The sequence below is a fragment of the Branchiostoma belcheri genome, unplaced genomic scaffold (genome assembly GCF_001625305.1).
Source record: "Branchiostoma belcheri isolate BF01 breed outbred unplaced genomic scaffold, Haploidv18h27 scaffold54, whole genome shotgun sequence".
Classification (NCBI taxonomy): domain Eukaryota; kingdom Metazoa; phylum Chordata; class Leptocardii; order Amphioxiformes; family Branchiostomatidae; genus Branchiostoma; species Branchiostoma belcheri.
In genome coordinates this window covers 1,869,608-1,882,207 of record NW_017804176.1, presented here as the reverse complement: position 1 = coordinate 1,882,207, position 12,600 = coordinate 1,869,608, and the positions used below count along the sequence as shown (strand labels likewise).

The 12,600-nt window shown below is 40.5% G+C and overlaps 1 protein-coding gene across 1 annotated transcript in view; it reads left to right on the top strand.

Annotated features, from left to right (window-relative positions):
• The first annotated feature begins 226 nt into the window (after window positions 1–226).
• The window catches only part of LOC109481086 (glutamate receptor ionotropic, kainate 2-like), a 12,643-nt gene continuing 269 nt past the window's right edge, over window positions 227–12,600 (top strand). The window contains exons 1-14 of the mRNA XM_019783557.1: window positions 227–251; window positions 5,824–5,973; window positions 6,457–6,726; window positions 7,170–7,372; window positions 7,754–7,807; window positions 7,949–8,188; window positions 8,680–8,787; window positions 8,979–9,095; window positions 9,646–9,753; window positions 9,983–10,087; window positions 10,657–10,892; window positions 11,307–11,460; window positions 11,719–11,863; window positions 12,221–12,462. Of these exons, the coding sequence (XP_019639116.1) occupies window positions 227–251; window positions 5,824–5,973; window positions 6,457–6,726; window positions 7,170–7,372; window positions 7,754–7,807; window positions 7,949–8,188; window positions 8,680–8,787; window positions 8,979–9,095; window positions 9,646–9,753; window positions 9,983–10,087; window positions 10,657–10,892; window positions 11,307–11,460; window positions 11,719–11,863; window positions 12,221–12,462 (2,157 nt within the window). The remainder of the gene's footprint in view (window positions 252–5,823; window positions 5,974–6,456; window positions 6,727–7,169; window positions 7,373–7,753; window positions 7,808–7,948; window positions 8,189–8,679; window positions 8,788–8,978; window positions 9,096–9,645; window positions 9,754–9,982; window positions 10,088–10,656; window positions 10,893–11,306; window positions 11,461–11,718; window positions 11,864–12,220; window positions 12,463–12,600) is intronic.

Here is a 12,600-nt window from a genome sequence, read left to right as displayed (position 1 = left end):
ATGTGTTTAATCCTTTTCCCTCCGGCCAGGTAGCTTTTTGCTTCAGTTTGTTGTTTTAGCTTTTTGCTTTATTCGTGTACGGAATAAAAATAGATACATTGGAATGTAGAAAAAAGCAACGAGACTTAGACCTGCCCCAAATGTCAAAGGGCACCCAGCCGTGCTCAGTGAACGATTAAAACGACAGCCAAAAATAGAGCGAGCAAGAAAACGATGACACCAAAACATGGACGACAAACGATTTAACGCAGGTGGGTGGGTGCACGTGTGTGTGTGGGGGGGGGGGGTCAAACTTTACTTAGACTACTACTCTTGAGATCCCGTGTTGTTTTCAACGTCATAGGATTGGCGCCAAGCCGCCAACTACCTTTTTCGTAAAAAATAGATCAGATAATTTCTCCATTCTCCTATTTTGTTTGTTCATAAAACCTCCATATCAAGTTGGTGACGTATTAGCTTGTATTTTAGTTAGGTCAAGGACATTATACAGTCTAATGTATTATGTCCTTGGTTCGGTTTACAGATCTGGGTGGGCACAATTACGTAGATGACTGAAAGGTGTAGGTTGTTATGGTTCACTGACCTTGTACACATTGTTATAGTTCACTGAAGTTAAGGTCGGTTATATGACCATAATCATTTTCATGACATTAACTTCACTGTACTTATTACCTCTCGCGAGATTACAGAAGGACGTTGTCGCGCGAGATTTGCACGAAAACGAGGCACGCGGGAGAAGTCACCATTTTAAAACTTGAATGAATCTGAAGAAATATTTATACATATACAGGACACTAAACGATTGCATAGCTAAGCATAAGAGCATATCCAATGCATCAAAGATAAGCAGATGATCAACAAATGTATTTTAACATATTCTAACATTAAAAACTAATAATTTTGCCTATTTGTGATGGTTTGCAAGCTATGTATCTTCTGTTGTAGTTTCTAATAAACACATCTGTAACAACATATCAACATCATATACAAGCTATGAACCCTCTAACAAAGATATTTCAAAGTAATATTGAGCACTCACCAAATTCAGTGAAAATTCAGGAATCTGAGAGTCTGGATAACACGTTCCCCTCCCCGCCTCGCCCCAAGTGTGAGAGCCTCTCCCCAAGTGCCGTTAAGGTATGCGGGAGTGGTCGGCCTACAGAAGTTTGGACACTACTCATTGGTTGTCTGAACAAATATAATTAACGTTCACCTTGTGTTTACAGTCCTCCGGGCAGTGGCCCACTTCTACATACATAATTACTTAAGTCGCCTGACGAATGACAGGGCCCCTTGTTTGACGAGTCTGGGGTATGACTCAGAGACTGAAGTGAACGACTTGTGCATGTTCACGCCCCAAACCAGGGTTAATACAGGTCATCTGTCTGAGTCGTGCAGGTGGTCTCTCTGTGCAGCTGTCCCTTCCCGGTGACTGATTGCCTGTGTCATTGACCTAAGGTGTGGTTAAGTATACATGAGGGGCCAGACGTAAGAAGTTCCCGGAAAATCCATGACTCAACCGACAGCTTACTTGTAACGTCCTGCAAGTAAGACAAAATCTTTGTATATGGTTCATACTTGGTTAGTAGTTGTCCCTCACGACAAACTAGCATTTCATATTACAATAGAATATATGACCTGTGGTAGCATACACCCAAGTTCATTCACCTTATATCAGACTTCCCATAATCCTTTGCTACATGCACCCTGTGGGTTAACATTGTAGTGTCGTAAACCACTTGGTTCAAATCGACAAATATGAGTGTAATCCTTGAAGTTTGCTCTGCATCGTGCCTAGAGCATATGGTGATAAAGCCAGGAAGAAAAGAATTATATATAGCTTTTCTAATTTTTCATGATCATGTTGCAAACTTGGACGAACGTATTAATATATTGCTTTGTCTGTCTTTACGTGCGTTATACGTGAGGTTAGGGCTCAGTCGTATTCTTCGTATGACGGGTCTACGCTAGTAAATTAGGGACACTCTGATAATGGCCTGTGACGATAGATATTGTAATAGACCCTTAACCAACACCTCATTAGCACAATTGTTAAAGCCAAAGTTTAAGCGTCCATACTTTTGCCTCATCATCAAGCGTAAGCTGCCTGAAGATTGCTAAGCTACTCTTTAGAATTTCCTGACAGGCGTACATTTTCCAGACATTGACCCCAACCCTTTGTTACGTGATTGCTCGTATAGCACGAGACAGGTGTCACTGTCCTATCGTGTGAATCGTCAGTTGGGGTGGGTGGAGTACGTGGGCCCAGAACCATGTTCGTGTACATACGACCTGTGATATTCAACCTAAGGCAATATACACACATCGGGCGGCAGAATAATGACCAAGTGCGCCACCTACGTAACGAAAACAACATAATCTCCAAGCAGATTCGGTGCATGGGGCAAGGGGACTTCGTGTTGGCCGCCTGTATTCATCGTCCATACCGGCATATAACCAGGCGGCCAATGGATACAGGCAGACAACATAATTCCCCTTGCCACAGCGAATCTGCTTGGAGATTAAAATAAACACACCTGTAGTATTACTAAGTATCACTAGGTGATGTTTTAAACACAATAGGTATGTTTTTGCATTGTCCCTTTACTTCGCTAGGTGATGCTGAGATTGACCTCACGCACATAAACAGGTTTATCTACAAAATACCATAGCACTGCCCAGTCACAAACACCTATAGATTACAAAAAAAACACTGTTTCTGGTGAAACTAAAACCCGGCACAAATGGAGTAAATAATTGAGTCAATATAGTTAGCCCTACGGCGAAGTCGTTTCTCTGTACTTGCCAAAATGCCCCCCTCCCCCATTATGGTCAACTTGGCAAACGGCTGGCTCTTATATGGCTGGCTAACTCCATTGGCAGATCAATAACTTTATTTTGGCCGATTTCTGCCAGCAATGATAAGATCCTGAATGGGTCTAGTGGAAACTACATTATCTTCAAAATGGAATGGACTCAACTTGTAACTCGGTTATGAAAGAAAGGCGAGTAGCTTAGGGTAAGGTTGTGGTTCCTAGCTGAAAGGCAATTCATTGCCATATATACATAGGTTGATCTACGTGATCTACTTTCTGCTCCTTCATATTGACAAGAAGAAAAAAATCTAATCCAAAGATGTTGAATCTTATAAAGAATCTTAGAATTTTAGAATTTAATTTTTATCGTTTAACATAACAGTTATAAAGACAAGAACCAGTCAAATAAGGATATGTACGATATGTTCGAGTGATTGACTGATTGTTGCAGATTGTAGGAAGCCAGATTGCCGTGATAAGATGAGATAATGGAACACGGTTAGGAGTCGAAACATCTTCTCTCTGAAGATCCCTGTGAAGACAAGATGTGCAAAAATCGTTACTCTTTACACCAAAGCAAAATAAAGTGTTAGAGAAGTAGAGATGTAAAAAAATTGGTTCGTCATGCATTGATATCTATTTTGTGTAAAAAAAAATGTTATGATAGGGACACTACAGGAAGTTAGATGAATGCAGTGGAAACTTTTTAGAAAAGTTCTTGATGATAAGTTTATTGCTCAACAAGTGTGTATGAAACAGCGCCTGGCAACTTCCGCGTGCTAATCTACTCTACCAAAGCCTGTAATGACACGTTGAGTCTATAACGAAATTAATGCATCACCATACTAGACGATCACTTAATAATAAGGTCCATTTTTGCTCTTTATGTCTCGATGATGAAGACAATTATACACATCTATACTAATAGAAGATCCACAAGGTCAATGTTATTGGATTATCTTATCTAATGGCCATGGCTGTGGTCTGCGATGGCTTCCTGGGATCTGTCCCTGAAAGTCATTAACAAAATACGCAGGGACGGTTACCCTAGCTCGAGCTGCTCTGTTGTGGTGTATGTTTATCCTATATTCGTTTCTAAATTGCTAAAATTTCGCATTACCTACACTGAAATAAGTATATCATGCATACAACCTGGTGTATGGTACCTATGATTTTATAGATGCAGACCCCGGCGGAAAGATCATGAAAGCCCACATTATGAAAGACAGAAACACTTGGAGAAACAGTCAGGGCAAGCAGCTCAACATGATGACACAGTACAACAATCAATCACAAGGCTGCACTCTAATTGCCATGGTAACAACTTAATTCAATTATACGAGGTGGTCGTGATTCACAGGAGGGTAACACGAGTTGACGCAGCCCAGTTCACGTGGCGGCCATCCTCCATCACTCGTATCTAAATTGACACCTTTAGGCAACGATAATTTTGTTACCTATTTTCTTGGTGGATCACATAAGACCGCTCCACGTCGGTTCTGTGTGTTTTTGGTCGGAGACAGCGGAGGAAATGAAAGGTGTTTTGCGATGCCTCGTATTTGCCGTGGCGGCAGTGGGATGTGGTCTGGCCGTGAACGTCACTGTCGGTATGTAAGAGCTTTGCTCTCATGTTTTTTTCTCACTACATAAATCGCTTACTGTCTTATCTCCGTCAATTCAATTCAATTCAATTGTTTAAAATTGCTTCTACGTATGTCTATAGAGCTTCTACAAACTCTTTGTGGAAATTCAGAAATTATTACAGAGAATGAAATTTTACAAAGGCCTTTGGTTTGGTTTGAGTTGAGTTGGAAAACAAGCCGGGTATGCTATGCACTAATGTTGTATTTCAGTGGCTCAGGCTACAGTCGAACGCACATGCAACCTTATACGTATTCGTAGTATACTAAGAGTGAATTAAAATCTCGACTCTTCCTACGTCAATACCTGATACATAGAAATAGACAAGGACATTTGCAACAACTCATGATTGTTTTTAGTTATAGTGTAGTAACATTCGTCGTAGGCCCTCAAAATATCTTGTGCGGAGCAATTTTTAAACAGGCTGTGACACAACAAACCGTCTACATATCAGTACAAACCGTCTACGTATCTGGTACACTACAGCTGTAATTTTCAGAACACCACTGCCATAAGAATGCCCACAGTTTTCGGTCGTACGACGGTCGTACGACATACGTGGCCCGGCCTTTAACATCATGTTGTAAAGTGGGACTATTATGGACCGTTCATTTGCTTCAAACAATCCATCGGCGCCGTTAAAATAAGTTATAAACTTGAGTGCAGCACAACCCTGTTCTTGTTCCTGTTTCGTTGTGTATTGACAAAAAAAATCCAAGTAGACGGGTCCTTAAGCCTGTAGAAATCGATGAACTGTTGCCTCTCTATTTTACATTTCTCCCGAAACACTTCCGGCTCCATTAGCAGACCATCAGATAACGTCTTATCTTACTACGCTTAGAGAGTATGTTACAAACAGCTTTTAAGCCTTAGAAGTAGGTTAACTGTTTGTTTGTCTCCTGATAATATATAGCACCTTATTTACCACGCCTTGCTTGTGTCGAACTATCTAATGGGTATTGACAAGACATCCTCAAACGGCGAGATTTCCTGGTTTATTAACAAACAACAATAATGAAAACAAAACATAAATAAGTAAATAAATAAAAAAGCGATCAAATTTACATGCAAGCATAATTTAGATGAGCATCAATGCACTAATCAACAATGTACGGAGACGTGGATTTCTTCTTCAGCCTAATAAGTGCTTTTGATTGATTAATTCATTTCAGCTTTGAGGTGACACATTTTATTGTCTCCACAAGTTCCTGCCGCACATGACTCAGCTCATAACATTTGTAATATAGTTTTTTTAGCTCATAACAATATTTTATCCTTTTACACAAATACAAAAAGGAATACAGTTTTGTAATGAAGTTATTTCAGTTCATAACAATATTTTATCTATTTTGTTTTTGTCACACAGGTGTTGTGAATCTTGGATCAGCCTTCCCGAGTTTTGACCAGGCCCTGAGAGCCATCCAGGAAAGTCAGGACTTCCCGGAAACGGTCCAGATCAACATAGTCGAGAAATCACTCGATGTCAAAAGTGCCAGCCTTCCTGTCTTAAGTGCAGGTTTGTGCTACATGTACTTCAGTTTTCTAGAGTGTTGTTTCAGTGTGTTTGTTATTTAGTTTGTTTGCCTGTGTGTCTGTAGTTTTTTGGAATATGGTAGAGTCATAGTAAGGGGGAAATGGTGTAACCACAGACTGACAGGAAGTCAAAATGGTCCTTTATTTGGGGCTGGGAGAAAGCGAGGTCAAATTGGAGGTGTGAAAATGGTCTCCTCACAGTTTGGTAGGATATGTTGTGCTTGTGGTGACCTTTGTCAATGAGGTAACCGTTATGTTTTGGATACTCTTGATAGCGGAGACAGTGGCACAGTGTGACTGTATATAGTTGAAGGACATACCAACAAGATGCTATCAATATTTTGCAAGAAATTTTTCCTATATCTACATGAAATTTCAGCGGCTTCGTGGCTTTTCTTAGCACTGCAGCAGAGCGCCAAATGAATGCATTTTTGTCCATCTCGTTTGTTGATTTATCTTTACACAGAAGTAGCCAATTTCCGCGATGAAGAGGTCTGTGCTACCGTGGTGCTGGACTGCTGGGACGATCACTGCCCAGACTCATCATTCATCTTACGCGCCCTGCCACAGCCCATCATACGGGTGGGCCCTCCCGTCAACAAGAACCAATACGAACTGATCAACGTCCACACCCTGGACATCGTCCCGTCAGCTAACCAGCTGGCCATGGCCTTACAACAGACGATAGAGAAGTTCGGTTGGCGTTCTCTAACCATATTCTACCATAAGACCGGAGGTAAGGGGATTGAAGTCCTACTGTTGTTTATGTAAAACGTCCTGCAGTATCTTATTTTTCTATTTGTTCCACTGTAGCTGTGCCTTTCATCTTACATGCTGTTTCCCCTACACATTATAGCTGCAGATGAGACGGATTGTCAGTGCATGTGAGCCTGCTGCGCGAGATTATTACTAAGTCTCGCGATTATTGTTGAAGAGGTTCGTCATCAGTCACGTAGAATTAACAGAATATTCTTCAATCAGTGACTGTTTTTTGTAAGGTAAAATCACGTACCATCAACTTTTCGGTGTCGACTGTACACCTTGATCACGGAGTGACCTAATCTTGCGAGAGTCTCGCGAGAAATTGCCAACGTGATATGGCGAGATTTTGTTACACTGGCCTTAGCAACAATCTTGTGGTGAAGAGTAACAAACCCAAATGGTGACCTTTCCTTGCAGGTTACCACGAAGTGGCAGAAGAAGTGATGTCGTTGATGAGCCAGTCTGACACGTTCTACCGTATGGCGGAGATTGCCGATTCGGAAGAAGACAGCGCCCATCTTGAGCAACTGGAGGTCTTCCTCAGGAGCTCAAAGAATCGCAAGGAAAAACATTTCCTTCTTATTGCAGATTCCGAAACAACCAACAAAGTACTTCACCAGGTAAGTCTATTTCTGTCACTTTCTTTGTAAAGCGAGAGTCTTGGACGTTATAGCAAATATCACATCATCCGTACATATATACATCACTAGCATTGGCAATTATTTCATTATCTAGCTACCTCAGCTACAGTTATTTTGTCCTTTTTCAACGTCAATTTGGTACCATTTGCTTTACGACATTTTTGCTTTGCCCTGTTTATGAATAAGAAATTATTAATTCAATTCTATTATTATCATCATTATCTCAAAAAAAGTGGGATGCCAAGAAAAATTCCTTATGAACAAGTTCTTCCATTTGATTGTTGTTAATCCTGGCATATTATACATCAAACTAGTAACGATTGACGGCTTCATAACATTTTATTTTATTTACCCCTACAGGCTCATGGTCATCTAATGCTTGATCCAAGGCATCACTGGATTCTTTCAAACCTGGTGAGTATTACAAACAACTTTTCAAAATCTTAATTGAAGAGGAGATTTGAAACTTTAGGATCTCTAGGAAATTTCTAGACATCTCTAGGACACATGGATACTTTAAGGCACACATCAACTCTATATAATTTTCTCTTGCAGGAAGTGAGTGAACTCGAACTGTTTGAATACAGGAATACCGGAGTACATCTGACGGTTTTCAAGCTGTGGACCCGGTGGCATTTAAATTTTATGTTTGAGGATGCCTTTCAAAGAACGAGGCAAGTCTACACTCTCCAAAACACCCTGGCCTTCGACGCGGCGTCTGTCGTATCACACGCAGCACGGATTTCTGCCGAACAGCAGGACGTTTGCCACGGAATACGGACTGCAGTGCCAGAGGTACTTTTTAATATACATTTTGGCATACTCATTTTGGCAATCATTCTTCTGGTTTAGAGGCACATAATCTTGAGAAGTAGACTTTTCTGTTACACAGACTAGAAACATTTTGTTCAAGTCTTACAAAGCTGCATAAAGGGGGTCCCAGATTTTAGAAGAATTTGAAGTATCATCATTGTATCTTACATCTCTTCGTTCCTCAAGTTGTCATTTGACTGTTTTGCCAAGAAATGGATTTCACCATTGCATTTGACAGTTAGTTGTACTTCATGTAATTAAAGTATTTACATGACCCACGTAGGAGATGAACCATGATCTGTATCTTTTTACCACTTAGTGCAGTATTAAAACATAAATTGTTACGAGACAATTACCCCTAAAATGTACACAGTCACCTCTTATTGCACGTCCATCTCTATTTGAGTGCTGATAGAAAATCGCCAGCCCTTTATGTTTTTACGCTCAATCGATGGTAATGACGTTACAAACAGGTTAGGTTCAACGGGAGTACAGGGGAGGTGGCCTTCGGTCCAGAGGGGACGCGGATGGATCTGTCTCTTGAGATAATGGAGCTATCGTCAGAAGGACGGCCAGCACATGTGAGACATTTTGTCGCCACTACCATCCTTTTCATTAAGGAATGCTATGCTCCGTCAACCTTGTCGTTGACAATAAATCTAATGTTAGAACATAGGTAACAGTGAGTGTCAATTATTACGGCCAGTTCTTGCTCTTTCATAAATTAATCATTAAAGAGGCAACTCAGCAGGTGTTTGATTTCCTTCTCAAGGTGGGGCATTGGCAGGAAGGGGTTGGAGTCAGTCTTGAAGAATGGGCTAATTTCACACACGAACAGTCTGCCGATCCTATCTTAGGAGGACGACACTTAAAGCTCCTTGGAAGACTGGTATGGAACTGGAACATTCAACAGAATATTTATTTTCTAGTCATGACAATAACATTTCTATGAGTAATTTAAAATAAATCATTAAACCTCTATATTCAATTTTGTTTAGTTCTATTGAAACGAAGGCAGAAGGCAAAATCTGTCATCTTTATGTTTGATGTTTTATTTTTTGTCTCATACTCTATACGGAGTATAAAGTATGGTTCTCTTTTACAAACGGTAATTTTTACTAGGTCTGTAATATCTTGCTATACCCCACGTCATCAATACAATAGGGTAGTTGATAATTAAAGAAACTTTACCCGAGACGCACAGTGCACCATTATGTACGTGATGGCATATAGTCTAAGTGCAAATTGAAAATTTATAGCCTATTTTAGAGTAAACCGAGTTAATGATACATAAAGCTGTCATCACCAAAGAGGTTGGTCATTCCTATTACTTTAACCAATAATGACTGGGGATAACGTATTTGTTTACGAATTACATTGGCTAAAAAATGTCATGACAGTATTTTTTGCAGATTCGTAGCTCTTGATGTTATTTACAGAAAAATCCATGGCTGGTCATGAAAGAAGGCGCTAGCTGCAAATTCGGAGTGGTCTGTCCTAGAAAGAACTTCGCTGGCTTCTTCCCTGATTTAATGGACCACCTACAGGTAATGTCATTACAATAAAACCACCAAATGACATAGGATAAAATCTTCAATTCTCGTGATTCTCTGTAATTGCATTATGAAGATTTCGTGGTGCATTGCCCTTTGTAGATATATCATGTAGCTTTGTATCTATCATATTCTGGGCCATAGTGTGCTTATTTAATATAATTTATAAACCTTCGATGGTATTTCAGAGTTCATGTGAGATTCTGTGATTTTGTTAATGTAGAAACGTCTTGGCTTCACGTGGGAGATGAACCTGACAAAACTGTCTATCGGCGACAAGGTCAAAGGTGAATGGGATGGACTAACTGGTGCACTGATCAATAAGAAGGTAAGATTTTTCCTGTATTGTCGCATTTAGAATTCCTGGAAGTATGGTTTGAGACTATTCGAGAACCCTCCCGACGTAAAAGGTATCACATACAGAACTACTCAACATGTATTTAGAGCGTGGATATGTCATATTTAGATTGGCGGCAACATTTTCTTCGTCAATCAGTTATAGAATAGCCTGGAATACATCCGTGAACGCTTTATCTCCGATCCGTTCGGAGACAAAGCGTCCACGGATGGATTCCAGGCTAGTTATAGAAGTCACTCAATAACTTTTTATGACCTGGTTACCATTAATATTATTTAATGCGTTGGGGTGGTGGGACTATGATGCACTGTTATGTCAACTTTGTGTATTTATATGTTGTATTTTGTTGTGTGACACTGTTAAAATACGTTATAAACTTGAGTGCAGCGCCACACTAGCCTTGTTTTGTGTATTGTTGTGTATTGATGCAGTAAAAACAAAGGTACGTGTATTAACATATCATGAAGTCCATTGCATATTGTTTCACCATATTGTGCCAGTTCATGTTTGCCCTAATGTATGTATTATCAACACAACAGGCTGACACGGTGCTCTACGGAGCCACCACACGTTCCAAACGTACTGAGGTTCTGGAGTACTCCTTCCCCGTCGCCCACCAAGGCTACTACATCATCATCAAACGGGCCGACACCACGCTCAACATCATGGACGTCGCCGGGATATTTGAGTTTCTCGCCCCGTTTGACAACTTAGTTTGGGCTGCGATTGGGGCAGCTGTCGTCGCAGTCAGCGTGTCACTATTCTTTATCAACATGTAAGTGAATATAATTGCGATACCATAAGATTATTGTGTTTTGTATAAATATTACAGATTAACCGTGTATTGGTATTGTATTGTCATTGTCAGGTACCATGGTCAGCTTTGAAAATTTAAGGTTAATGGCTAATTATGTATGACTGCGACCTTTTCAAGGCGTAGTAAATTGTTAAAATAATTTTTTAAGACCCAAACACGCGGCCAAATCAATTTCTACAATCATTATGATAAACAGTTTATAAGTGTGGTTTGTTATAAACATCACATGTTTGGTTGCTTTTATCAATGATATATCTTTACTAGTGTAGACATACAACAATCGATCATCAATAGAACACAGTACAGTTAATATGACATCTGTTTGTAAATCTTTGAGCTTAATTATGATGTCCATCGTGTTTTCCTTCATAGACTGGACCCATTTGAATGGCGCGGGCTGGCACAGCGAGGTCTGGTGGAAGAGGATGAAGGCAAGAACCTAAACCTGGTGCAAAGTCTGTGGTTCACCTATGGCTGTCTGGTAGGGCAGGGAGGAGAAAACCTGCCGAAGTCCATTGCTGGGCGGGTGAGTGAGTCATTTAATCTATGCAGGAATGAATCTGATTGTACCAAGATCTTTAAAGTTTTTATTTCATTTAATTCATCTTCCAAGGCTCAAACACATACATTTAAAATGACATAATTACATGGCACAGAAAAAGTACAGCAAATACAATCATATAAAACGACATACATACATCACAAAATTAACAATTAAAGTAGTTTCGAATTCCGTCATAACGTTCTTGCACTTTGTGATTTCTGTTTCTCCACTTGTTTTCAGGTTGTTGCAGGAACCTGGTGGTTCTTCATTCTGGTGACCGTAGCCTCGTACACAGCCAACCTGGCGGCCTTCCTCGGGAGGGCGAACAAAATCTACGCCATCCACACCCTGGAGCAACTCGTCGCTGATCGCACCATGGCCTATGGTAAGTAAGCATTAATACGAGAGGCAACCTTTTTTTTGGCACGCTGTCTTGCGTTTGATGGTTTCTTGTAATTTAAAAAAAGCTAGTAACAGTAGTTAACGTATGCCAGCCTCTTCAGATAACCACACATGTCAACATGATAAAGAACAAAGGAAACAATAGAGGTATAATTTGAAGGCAACTGCAATATGTACCAACGGTGAGGTCAAATGGCATAATCTGATATTCAAAAGCAAAAGTCCATGATATGTGGATCATTGCACAAAGGTGGTAATTCTTGTACTTTTTGATGATCCTTTGTAGAAGATGGAGATTTACTACCATTCACTTTTAATATCAATGTTTGATCCTCGACAGGAACCTACAAAAGTTACACGTTGTTAGACTTCGTGCAGAACACCACCCTTTCTCCCTACCGTGAAATGGGGAAGTACATAGAGGATAACGCCGACACCGCCATACTGGACACCAAGGAGGAGGGTCTGCGGCGGGCTGCCGAGGGGAACTATGCCTTCATCGCCGGCGCGAACTTCCGCTACCTGCTGCAGAACGAGTGGTGTAACCTCACCCTGGCCTCGGAGCCCTTCTTCAAGTCAATGGTAAGTGCCGAATTTGACATATTGGTAATGGTAAGCCATATTTGCAGTTCCAAGTGTGCATGTGAAGTCGCGATGCATTGCATCTAGGCAAAAGTTCAAGATCCCAGTTAAGCCCAGTTAGGATTGGATTTTTTTTTT